Source organism: Mus caroli, chromosome 1, assembly GCF_900094665.2.
Source record: "Mus caroli chromosome 1, CAROLI_EIJ_v1.1, whole genome shotgun sequence".
In the NCBI taxonomy this organism is placed as follows: domain Eukaryota; kingdom Metazoa; phylum Chordata; class Mammalia; order Rodentia; family Muridae; genus Mus; species Mus caroli.
In genome coordinates, this window is record NC_034570.1 from 125,305,847 (window position 1) to 125,318,957 (window position 13,111).

At 46.0% G+C, this 13,111-nt stretch overlaps 1 protein-coding gene across 7 annotated transcripts in view; it reads right to left on the minus strand.

Moving 5' to 3' along the window:
- Positions 1–5,283: 5,283 nt before the first annotated feature.
- The window catches only part of Atp2b4 (ATPase plasma membrane Ca2+ transporting 4), a 96,922-nt gene continuing 89,094 nt past the window's right edge, over positions 5,284–13,111 (minus strand). For 5 of the 7 annotated variants that reach the window (XM_021168876.2, XM_029477607.1, XM_029477616.1 and 2 more), the window contains one exon: positions 5,284–9,583. In XM_021168876.2, the coding sequence (XP_021024535.1) occupies positions 9,278–9,583 (306 nt within the window). In that variant the 3' untranslated portion in view covers positions 5,284–9,277. The remainder of the gene's footprint in view (positions 9,584–13,111) is intronic. The other 2 variants (XM_029477620.1, XM_029477631.1) reach the window with 2 other exon arrangements.

Genomic DNA, 13,111 nt, shown 5'->3' on the forward strand with positions numbered 1-13,111 from the left:
CTGAAGACAGCTACAGTGTACTCATATAAGTAAAATAAATAAATAAATCTTAAAAAAAAAAAAGGTAGAGTTACTCTGGAAGGCAAATCCAAACCAAACACAAGGGGCTGGAGAAATGGCTTCGTGGTTAAGAGCACTTCCAGAGGTCCTGAGTTAAATTCCCAGCCACCACATGGTGGCTCACAACCATCTGTAATAGGATTCGATGCCCTCTTCTGGGGTGTGTCTGAAGACAGCTGCAGTGTACTCATATAAATAAAAAAAAAAAAATCTTTTTTTAAAAAAAGATGTTTACATTAAAAAAAAAGGTCTTTTTACTCTTTACAGAAGACCCAAGTTAAGTTTCCAGCACCCATATGGTTGTTCACAACCATCTGTAGCTTCAGATCTAGGGACCGATCTGCCTTCTAACCTCTGTGAGCACTTGGCATATGCACGGTGCGCATAGATACATGCAGGCAAATACTCAAGACACATGAAATAAAATAAATCTAAAAAACAAACAAACCATCCTCTTTTGACCCTGGGCCTTACTCTGTAGCTTAGGTGGGTCTGGAACTCAGTACACGGCACAGGCTGTTCTTGAACACATTGCTGTCCTCCTGAGTCACCACACGGGTCAAAAAAAAGAACTCAAACCAAAAATGAAACAAAAGAAAATCTAAAAACAGGACTACTATTTTTATGTAACACCTGTGCTCTGAATCATCTTTGAGGGCTTTCTGACCATCAATGTGTGTGTCTGGTTTTTGGATTCAGTATCACAAACAAAAGTTTTAAGGAGGTCTAGCGTGAACATCTGCGATTTGGAACAAGTCATGTCCATAGCAGTATTCCCCAGCATAGGAGTAAGAATGAGCTTAACCTGAGCTTGTTCTGTGCTGGGATGAAGTGTCTGCTGTGAGGAGATGTCTCTCTACGGGAGGCACATGGAGGAAAGTGAGCAGCAGCTGGGTTGGTACACAGAGCCTAGGTCTGCTGAGAAGAAGCAGCAGAACCACCCCTTGCAGTGTGGTGATGCCAGCCAGCAATGTCAGCGGGCTTCAACCTGTGGGTCTAGACCCCTTTGAAGGAAGATCGAATGACCCTTCTACGGGGGTCACCAAAGACCATCAGAAATATCAGATACTTACATTATGATTCATTATAGTAGTAAAATTACAGCTATGAACCAGCAATGAAAATAATTTTATGGCTAGAGGTCACCTCAACACGAGGAACGGCACTAAAGGAACCACTGAGCCATGCAGACAGCTCAAGTATTTGCTTTGCCTAAAATTCATGAAAAGATGCGTAATTTCTGGGTGTCATTTGACTTCCCAAACACATGAACTATTAACTCCTTAGTTTAACTGTAGAGACTGCATGCTGTGTGCGTGACATCATTCTCTCAGAGATGGCAGCCACTATTCAAGGGGCTCTCTTGTGTTTTCTAGGGTAAGGGAAGTGGTGCTAGTCAAGAGAGAAGAGAAGTCAAGCCTTGTTGCTAGCTGGCTCTACATCAGGAATCAGATACAGAAAGCACCTGTTTCCAAGATGAATGCTTCCTCATGTATACATATAGCAGACTATTCCTCTTGTTGTCTTAAGTTTGATTTTTTTAAAAGATGTATTTATTTAATGTATATGAGTACACTGTAGCTGTCTTCAGACACCTCAGAAAAGGGCATCAGGTCCCATTACAGGTGATTGTGAGCCACCATGTTGTTGCTGGGAATTGAACTCAGGACCTCTGGAAGAGCAGCCAGTGCTCTTAACCACTGAGCCATCACCAGCCCCCTTGTTTTGCTTTTTGAGACAGGGCCTCTTTACATAGCTCTGCTTATCCTAGAATACACTCTATAGACCAGCCTCGAACTCACAGAGATCTGCCTGCCTCTGCCTCCCAGTGCTGGGATCAAAAGTATGTGCCACCATGCCCAGCCTATTTCTTATGACTTAGGTTCACACTCAGTGTAAAAAGAAGCTAAGGGCATCACACACAAACAAGGATTTGGTTTACAGTAGAGCTACAAAATCATCTGCCTGTGAAAACAGGCCACTCATCCCCTCCTTTCTGCTTCCTGCGACAAGATCATGTCCTAACAGACAGAGACCAGGAACAGGTAACCATTGAGTTGGTACCTGATGGGTTATCTAAGGACCTGCTACAGTCCCCTGGCCTTGTGTAGGCTTGGGAAGGAAACAGGCAGACATGGTAAGAGCTTTAAATCACTCAGTGACCACATGAAGAGGACTTGTTTCCAAAAGAGGAAGCTACGAGAAAATGCAGACAGAAGTCAAAGCAATTATTTTCTAAAACTGCAAGTAAGAGAATACTCTCTTTCATGTGCAACTGCATCTGAGGAACCAAACTTTATCTGTCTGTCTGTCTATCTATCTATCTATCTATCTGTCTGTCTGTCTGTCTGTCTGTCTGTCTATCTATCTATCTATCTATCTATCTAATGTATGTGAGTACACTGTAGCTGTACAGATGGTTGTAAGTCTGCATGTGTTGGGAATTGAATTTTTTTAGGACCTCTGCTCGCTCCGGTCAACTACACGTGCTCAGTCCCTGCTTGCTCAGGCCCAAAGATTTATTTATTATTATGTAAGTACACTGTAGCTGACTTCAGATGCACCAGAAGAGGGTGTCAGATCTCATTATGGGTGGTTGTGAGCCACTATATGGTTGCTGGGATTTGAACTCAGGACCTTCGGAAGAGCAGTCAGTTCTCTTAACCACTGAGCCATCTCACCAGCCCCCAAACTAACTTTTATGCCCCATTGACAAACCAGTGTCTTAAGATACAACGGTCTGGGCCAGACACCATTCCTTACCACATACCTGAATCAGGAGGTTGTATCTTTAGGATTTGATGGCTTAACCGAGAGGCCTAGGTATAGGCACAATGATGAGTAGATGGGACAGTAAAAGGAAAAGTATGCGGTCATGCTTCAGAAAGGATCTTATAGGGCTGTGTATGCGTGCGTGAGAGAGAGAGAGAGAGAGAGAGAGAGAGAGAGAGAGAGAGAGAGAGAGAGAGCACGAGCATATGCACACATCCTTTCTAGCAAGGGTATTTAGGAAGGCACTTATAATGGGGAAAAAACAAGTTCTGTTGTAACTGTTTTATGACTCCATCAGTTAGTTATCAAATAAGGCCCCAACTCCTTTAAAGTTTAAATTTATTTAATTACTTTCCAGACTCCGTTTTAAGGAAACCAGTGTTCCATAGGTCCATGCCTATGGAGAACAATCTGGGACAGACAGGAAAGCAGGAGATAATTCTTAGGCTGGAGATATGGCTCAGTGGTTAAGGGCACCTGCTACTCCCAGCACCCATGAGGAGGCTCAAAACCATCTGTAAGTTCAGTTTCGGGGGAGTTGAACATATCTTCTGGACTCCCTGGGCACCAGGCAGGAGGTACACAGACACACATACAGGCAAAACACTCAGACACATGAAAACCAACCAACCAACCAACCAACCAACCAACCAACCAACCAGCCAACCAACCAACCAACCAGCCAACCAACCAGCCAACCAACCAGCCAACCAACCAACCAACCAACCAACCAACCAACCAAAAACCCAACTGCTGGGGAGACAGCTCAGCAGTTAGAGCACTGGCTGCTCTTTCAGAGGATCTGGGCTCAATTCCCAGCACAACATGGCAGCTCACAACTGTCTGTAGCTCCTGTTCCAGGGGATCTGACATCCCCACGCCAGACATACATGCAGGCAAAACACCAATGTATATAAACTACAAATAAAGAAATTATTAAAAGACAAACAAAAACAGGGGCTGGAAAGATGGCTCAGCGGTTATGAGCACTGGCTGCTCTTCTAAAGGACCCGGGTTCAATGCTCAGCCCCGACATGGCAGCTCACAACTGTCTGTTACGCCAGTGCCAGGATCTGACATCCTCACACAGATATACATGCAGGCAAAACACCAATACACATTAAAAAAAAAAAAAAAAACCAAACACAAGAAAAACTTTTTTTGTTGTTGTTTTGTTTTTGTTTTTTTTGAGACAGCGTTTCTCTGTGTAGCCCTGGCTATCCTGGAACTCACTCTGTAGACCACCTCACAGAGATTCTCCTGCCTCTGCCTTCCAAATGTTGGGGCTAAAGGTGTGTGCCACCACCACCCCACCAAAAACATTTAAAAGAAAAAAGAAGAAGATGTAGCCTGAGTCTTTCCCATCTAGGCTGGTCCCTACTTTTGAATGATCACTTCCAGAAACCACCGGGGAACACTGGCTGCCATTCACCAAAATACTTTTCCTAAGAAAACCCAGGTAAGAGACAGGGTCCTTTTCTTTTTCTTCTTCTTTTCCTTTCTTCTTCTTCTTCTTTTCCTTTCTTCTTCTTCTTCTTCTTCTTCTTCNTTCTTCTTCTTCTTCTTCTTCTTCTTCTTCTTCTTCTTCTTCTTCTTCTTCTTCTTCTTCTTCTTCTTCTTCCTTCTTCTTCCTTCTTTCTTCTTCTTCCTTCCTCCTCCTCCTTCTTTTCTTCTTCCTCTTCCTCCTCCTCCTCCTTCTTTTTCCGTCTTCTTTTTAAAAAGATTTATTTTATATATGTGAGTACACTGTAGCTATTTTCAGACACGCCAGAAGAGGGCATCAAATCCCGTTACAGATGGTTGTGAGCCACCATGTGGTTGTTGCGAATTGAACTCAGGGCCTCTGGAAGAGCAGTCAGTGCTCTTAACCCCTGAGACATCTCTCTAGCCCAACAGGGTCCTTTTTCTTAGAGGGGACAATTTTATACTTGGGATGAGAGCTACAAGAAGTAATCATCTGAGAGATATGACAGTCCAGAGGGCAATGGGCTATCTTCTTTGATCAGAAATTGGGGTCTAAATCAGCCTTGGAGAATGTCTGCCTTTTCAGGCAGTCACTATAAGGTGGACTAACTTTTTCAAAAGGCATTTTAGGAAGGGAGGGGGCAAAGTGAGGAGGGGGGACAGGGAGGAGGGGATGAATGAGAAAAAGGAGGACCTGTGCCTGGAACCTCTTGCTCATCTTTCCCAAGGCCTCAGGACAACTTTCCAGGGCCTGGGTTGTGAACTCTACCCAACTCTAACCATAGTGTGCAGAGAAAAGGGGGTTCTTCGGGGGAATGAGGCTTAGTCCCAGGAGTGTGAGCCCCTGAAGGAGGCATGTCGTGGGAAGAGACAAGCTTGGGTCCTGTGCTTGATCCAAAGGTAGTGAAGAGAAAGCCATTCTCAGCCCCAGCAAGCCCTGGTGGTGTGACCCCAAAGTGGAGACATGCAGACCCAGATGACAGCACATTACAAGTGGGCATGGGTTTTTATTCTCAGTGCATGGCATTGGTTTCTGTTCATCAGCAAAAAGCTTTATTGGTTCCAAAAAGTCACCCCCTTTAAAACTCCTTTTCTTCCCGTGTCAGTTGTATAACACATTTGCAGTATAGATTTGTCAGTTTCTAGCATCCCCCCTCCCAAGAACCATATAAATACATGCAAAACATTATACATAGAGCTTAAATAATATCAAATGCAAATACAGATTGGGTGCACTGCTCAGCTGAACTGCAAACTATGGCCACACATACTAGGGTATACATTGCTTTGATATCATGTCTGTCATGCAGACCACAAAAGTCAATTTTTTTTTCTTTTTGTTTTGTACAAAAATACCAGTGCTCATTATACTAGTTACTGAGAAGAAACTCAAAGTTCCTATCTGCATGCTGATTAGAAAAGATGGCGTAGAACAATTTGTTGGCACATATATGGCATATTTACATATGGCATATATACATACAGGGAGAAAATACGGGCCAAAGGTCGATTCCATTGCAGGGAATCTCACCTTCCTTCACGTCTCCCAACCAAGAAGAAAGAAGGCAGTGGGCCGAACTGCACACTGGGAAGGTAAAAGTTCTGGCTCTCAGCTAAATGGAAGGGAACGAGAGTATCTGGTCTATTCTGAGGAGGAGGCCGGAATGGCTTTAGAACAGCAGGCATTGCAAGTGCCCACCCCTAAGTGCCATGGGGTGGACCCTAGATGCAGAAAGTGATTGAATTGGAATGATGCCACAGGTAGCTTCAACTGTAAGGCGAGGGGAGTGGGGAGAAAGAGAGGGGTCTGGGAGAGGATTCGGGCACACTCAAGTTCCCTTGGGTTTTCGGCAGTGAGGTAATCCCTCTGATTGATCTTTGCAACTCTCCCCTAAAGCTTGAAGGCAAAAAAGAAATCCAACCCCGAGGAACTTCCAAGGGTCCAGAGGGCTTCTAGCTGGTCTCTCCTACAGCTTTTGGGATGGGAAAAGTACTGGAAAGGACATGGAAGAACTGTTGAGAAGGCCTAGTCCTGAGACTGTCAGCCGGAGCTACAAGTAGCCATTGTTGTTGCATTGATCCTTTCCAGTTTGGAGCTCTGGCTCCTATCTGCTGTATCAGCAGGTTGTTACAACTCAGAGTCATACACAGAACCTCACTCGTGGGGTCTCTCCGGGGGGAGGAGAAAGGGAAGGAAGCATAAAGAACTGTAGACCCTGCATGGGAGTAGAGACCATCCATCACTGACACTACTCTACCCACTAATTCCTTAAGAAACAGAAACCCAACTGACCCTCACTCCTGAGTACCAACAAGCCTGGCTCTCCTCCACGGCAGCACCTGCCGTGGCCCCACAGCTAAGGAGCCTCTTTGTGGGTGCTTCCTTCACTACCAGCAGGCTCTTACCCATCTGTCCAGGTTTATCAAAAGAAGGCTCTAGGATATATTCTCTCTCCCCATCTGACCTCTTTCAAATCCAGAGCACCATTTAGGGGAAAGTGTCATAACTGATGTCATATTTACACACTGCCACCTGGATTACTGAAACTGAATAGAAAAAAAAAAACATATAAAAACATATGCACAGAAACACTTGAACTTATTCAATTCTGTATCAACAAAATTTATATTAAAAAAGTCTAGAACCCAACAAATTTTTTCCCTAAATATAAAGATGGCTGTTTGGAGAAAGAAAGTATGGTATATTGGTTGTTGTTTTTAACCAATTACAAACGTACTGAGTCACCTGTCGTGCCAAACAGCTGGTGATGCTCCTCTCCACGGTGTGACACGGTGGCACTTTATTTGAAATTCTTTAAACAATATATATAGATATAGATATATGGCTGACTAATAGATGTCAGTCCCTGACCTAAAGAAAACTATATTTTTTGCATAATATTTCTATATTTTCTCTTACTATGGAAACTACAGAACACGCATACACAGTAAAACCTGTTGACTTTGAAAAAGTAGACACAAGCCCTCAGGAGTAACCTGTCAGGCACCACAGAGTCGTTTGGGAGCAAGGATGGTAAAATGGCCTTCAAAACTTGCTACTGGCTTATTTTTTTAAAATGATCTGAGGTAATAAAAGAGTTGAGAGAATCCAATCTTCAACTGTACTTAAATATATATAGTTGAACAGCAACACCTCGAGTGAGATACCTTTCCCTGCAAAGAGGAAAGATTGCCGAAATGTGTAAGCTTTACGAAAACCAAATCAAAACCTCCTCCCTGCTAGAATGATGGATTATGCTGGAATGGGTGTGCAATGGTGTTTGTCCCTTCACTCACCCTCCCCTGGGAGCGTGGGGGAAAGGTGGGGTGGGAGGAAGAAGGCTAGAAGAAGAGTGGGCAAGCTCATTTCACTTTCCTCTCCCAAGTGGAAACCTGGCTGTTCTCATGAGCCTCGTGCACCCTCTTATTCCTATTACCCTGGAAAGAGGGAGGAAGGCTTCACTGACCTAACAGGAGATGGGACTTGGGGACATACATTCCATCCACCTGCACAAAAATGCTTAGATCAGCCCAGCGGTGATACACATGGAGCACCTGCGACTGTGCCTCCTCCTTGTCCCAGTAAGGCAAAGTCCCTTTTGGTGAAGTTCCCAACTCCTGAGAGGCGGGCGGGCAGAGGGTGCTCTGGGCAGTGTTCGGGGCAGAAAGGCACAGACTTTCCCGGGCAGCAGTAGAGACGCTGGAGGAGGGTGCGTGAAAACGGGGGTGGTGGGGTGGTGGGGGTGGTGGGAGGAGGTGGCTTCCCAGGGAGAGCCTTTTGCTCCTTGAACCAGCATGCTGTCAGGGAGCCTCCTCTTGTGGATATGCATTTTCAACATTAGAATGTTTGCAGAAGTTGGGGACCTCCTTAGAGACAGAAAATGATGTGGGGCAAAGTGTAGGGAGGTTTCTCAGATCCTGAAGGACTGGTTCTTTAGCCCTTCCCAAGACTTCTTAACACTCATTCCCCCCTACCCCCCAGAAGCTCCTGCCCTGGGAGAGCCTTGGCAAAAACCCTTGAAAGAAGTCTGCTTTAATGACTTCTGGTCCTTCTGAGGCTCCTCAACCAGCTAGGAGGCAGGGGCATGACTCATTCACTCTTCTGCTACCTCCCCGGGCAAGAAGGAAGCTCAGGCCTACGGTAAAAACTATAGATTCCACATGCACAAGCCCCATGGTCAGGGCTGATTTCCCTGGCACTTCAAAACCCCTATATACCCAAGAAGACAGACATTCAGAAGGTGGGTGCTGACCTGGTAAGAATAGGGAAATATTTCACCAGCTCATTTGCTCCAAAAAGACCATTTTAGCAAAGAAATCTGCCTGCCTCTAGAACAGAATGAAAGGGTCTACTGGGGCCAGAAAGGGTCAAAGTTGGCTCAACTTGTCCATGTCCTTTCCATTCTTATAGCTAACATGAAAGAGAGAGAGAGAGAGAGAGAGAGAGAGAGAGAGAGAGAGAGAGAGAGAGAGAGAGATCAGTCATATAAGAACCTTGAGGGGACATCAGACTGAAGGGCAGAAAAAGCCTTAGAGTGCACATTTTCAAAATAGGAAAAAAAATGTTTTAAGAAAAACCACTCTACTGAAACACAAACACAGGGTATTTGTCTTGCACCAAGCCCACAACTTAGCTTGTAAATGTAAATGGCAGAAACTCATTGGATAAAATCTTGGAGTCAAGAGGAGGTGGTAGTGCATGTGGGAGTGCTGTGGAGATTTTGGGTTGGGTGATGCCAAGAGGTTTGCTACCATCTCTTTAAAATGACAGCGAGTACACCTGAGGAGTGGATCTACCGTTACCTGCCCAGGGTTTGACTGAATCCAGGTAGGTCTGTGCTCCTGCTTCTTCATGGTCGGGTGGGGGTTCTCACATACTTAGGAGCAGCTGACACAACAATGACAAGTCCCACCATCACATACACATGGGACAGAAGAAGAGGAACAGGAAGAGCAGGGGCGGGACTCAGAGAATGGAAGTTCAGACCGGTGTCTCCAGGCTTGGCAGAGGGCTGTCAGAACGGGAGGTAACGATTTGCACTTGGTGGCAGTCCACGGCGTTGTTATTTGTGTTGTCCTGTGAAGCAGCTTCACCATCCAACAGGAGCACACTCGTCCCCGCCTTAGAAGCCAATTCAGGATTGCCCTCTTGGATATCCAGGAAGGATTGAGACAGTTCATCATCTGCGGGGTACTCAGGTTGGGTCATGAAGGCGTGGATGGAGCTACGGTTCTTGGGTTTATGAACAACTTCATGGAGATTATGGAACATTTTGACCACTCTGATCTATAACCAGGAGAATGAGAAAGAGGATGAGAAGAGAAGAGAGGTGAGAATTGGCATGGAGAACAACAACAACAAAAAAAAAATTAGTGGTTTGAGAAGAGAAACAACCCCCCCCCCCAACTATAAAACATGATGGCTCAACAACCCAAACCATCACACGCCTCGGATCTCAAGCACAGGGCGTAGAGTGACTGATGACAGTCAGTGAGGACGTCTCAAAGGTTACATTCCAAAAAGTAGCACAAAGCAAACAGCATTCCAAAAGAATCCACTCTTAAAATGAAACAAACCAAGGGATTGGTTAGTTCTTCTGGATAGAGGACAGCATGTTGGAACTAGGTGACATTAATGGAAGAACTTAAAAGGCAATTCACATAGGTGACTTTCTGTATTGAGGCTGGCCTCTTCTTGTGCATGTGGGATGAGAAAATTACACACAGCAGCTCTGTTATCTGTTTCAACCCCTCAAAAGCCAACGTTCATGAAAACTGCACATGGATAAACACTGAGTGACAAGTGACCATGGATACTGTGCACAGGCAGACAAGCCAATCTTCATTCCACAGCATGCAGGGAAATTAAAAGTCCCTAACTGTTCATTCAGAAGCCATGCACATCCCTCTCCATCCCACCACCTCTGCTGTGTCCCCTCCCCCACAGAAGGGAGCTCCTCCTTGCCTTTCCCTAGAAGATGCAGATAAAACACAGGTTTGAAAAGAAGCCTTTCCCTGCCTACTGAGGAAGGCCTGGTGTTCATCCTTCAACTGCACACCCACGTCCAATCCACAGCAATGCTGCTCAAACCCAAAGTGTACCTTCATGCTGCTTTGCCCAGCCACCTGCATATTGTGAAGAGGAGCATGGCCTAGTGTGACGATACAGAGTTACCAGGAGAGAAACCTGATCCAGGAGGCTGGCTTCAAATGAGTGGCTTTTCTGCTGGGATAGTTGAAAAGAACGACGGAGACACTTTGCAGTGTTCCTGAGTAAATGGGCAAGTATGTTGCCTGGTCAGCCTCCTTTCTACTGCATAGAAGAAGGGACTTGGTGGCTCAGGAGTCTAGGGAAGACTGACTGCGATGAATCCTGGGGGGCAGCTTTTGCTTAATCCTAAGCATCAGCTCCTTGGGTGTTTTCCTTGTTTGCTGCTTTGCTTTGCTAATTCTACATGGCTGAACTGTGTCACTCAAGTGTGGCTTTGAATCTGGGTTGGTAGACTGGGATGCAGTGTTGGAGAGGGGTGGAGGCCAAGGAGAAACAGAGGGAGGCCGGGAAAAGCTGGTGGCTCTAGGGTGTCTTCTATTGAGGGAAGTGGTCAATCCTAGTCTGGTTCAGACCCATTCTTCCTTGGAAAAGAAACGAGATTGATGCGAAAGAAATTGTTAGGGTCTAGAGGTTAGGGAGGAGGAGTGGATGCCGGGTGGTAAGAGTGTCTCTTTAATTCCTCTGCTGTTTAAACAAAAAATACATCCCTAGGGAAGAAGCAAGAACGTGGAGGTAGCAGCGCACACAAACAGCCAAATAAACCCGCTGGGTTTCCTGTCCTGGGTCCTCTCATAATTTTACAGATCCCTCAAAGATACTGCCTACAGGAGCCTCACCATCAGAGCAGTGGCTCTCTCTTCTCTGGCTAAGGCTTTCCCTCCCTGGCCTCTCTCCTCTATAGCTACAGACCCACCCATGACTGGAGTGTTCAGGACTTGGAAGGCAAGAGACTCTGCCACTCAACTGTCAGCTCAACCCTGCAGCACACATAAGAAATGTAACCTCAGGAGCAGCAGCGAGGGCCTGCTTTCCATCCTTCTGTGGTTCTACTGGCTGTCTGATGGTGAATCTCACCAGTCAGGTTGCCTCTGTTCAGATCTGGGTAAGATCAGGCAGAATGGAAGCTCCCTCAAATCTTTGGGTGGTCCCAAGTTTTCTGTAACCTATACTTGATATATTTGAGCAAGACAAGATAGACTAAGTGAGTTGAAATTCAATCTTCTCCCTTAACCCTGGTAGAGATGCCCCGGCCAAGGGACAGGTCTAAAGTCTGTAGGTAGGTACATAGGAATACTGCCATCTGATGTTGCCATTTCTACATTCTTCAGAGTTCTACAGGATGGCAGGGACCTTTATAGCTTTAAACTTCTTGCTTCTAGTTTTTTGTTTGTTTGTTTATTTGTTTTTTTAACTGGATATTTTATTGCAACAATTATATGTGCATCATGAAAAGAGTTGATTTTTGAAAATTAGGATTGAAGGGTCTGGAGTTTGTTTGCGGGCTTGTCCTCTCTCCTGTTGGGGTGATTAACAACCCTCTTATAGGCAAACAAATACAGGAGATAAAGTAACAAGGAAGGGTCCAGTGGGAAAAATAGGGCCACCTTTGGGGGAAGCAAGAACAGTTGTCCACTTAGACTTCAGGACTTCTAGACACTAAGGGGAACCAGCCACCTGGAAGGAGGCCCAAGCAAGGAGTCAGGGGACTGGGGAGGACCACCTGGCCTAGGGGTGGGGGGAAGGGTGAGGCACAGAGGCATGGGGCTGTGCCAGATGCTCAACTCCAACACTGGCTCAGAGATCATGTGCTGCTGGACAGCTAGTCACACAGTGAGTATATTACTTACTGTGATCTGGGTCTGGAGCACAGAACCCGGTGTGTAAGCAGTATGTGGGATGAGAAGGGCTGCTGGGGCAGATATGGGAAAAGCATCACCTGCTTCCCGCTTAGCCAGGAAATGTTTCCTGAGGGGCTGATTAAAGGGTAACTCCTTCACCGGGAGGAAACCCAAAGCAGGCTGGACCACCAGGTGAGTGTGGAGCACACTTGGAAGCTTAGCTGGTCTGATGAAGGTGCCATTTCTCCATGGGAATATTGAACTTTTCTACTCCCCTTTCATAGGCTAGGGGTCGAGAGCTATGGGACTTCCTTCCAGAGGGAAGCGTCAGGGACCTTGGGGAGATCCGGATGCACAATCGGAGTCATTTAAAACTGGGATGGCAAAGCAGGTGAGAGGGTTAAACACACAACCGCAACTCCTGGGGTCTCCAGGGAAGGGGCGTGCCGGAGAAAGAGTAGGTGTGGTCTATTTCTTCTTTGGTCTAAACTTTTAGGGGCACAGGGTATGTGGTTTACCAGTTCCTCCGAGCCCACTGGTCTCTGTCCTCTGCCATTAAGTCCCCAGGACAGCCAGCACTAGCTCTTTCTACCAGAGACATGTGAATGAACAAACTCAGCAGGACTCTTAGAAAGGGAGGGCAGAACTAAGAGAGAGAAAAGGTTAGTAGAGGAATGTGGCAGGACTAGAAGGAGAGGTTTTTGCAGGGTAAGACTTTTTAGTGTCTTCAGACCTGCCTTTGGGCCTCAACAAACAGCAGGTATCACTGTAGCCCCACCCTCAACTCCAAACTCTTACCAGAACTTTTATGGGTGGCTAAAAGGCAAGAACAAATTGAAGCCTGGAAAAGCTGCCTGGCGGTCATGTGATCACAGGCCACTGGCAACTTAGGGCTGGCTGTGGGGAGGGATGGACGGGACACTCA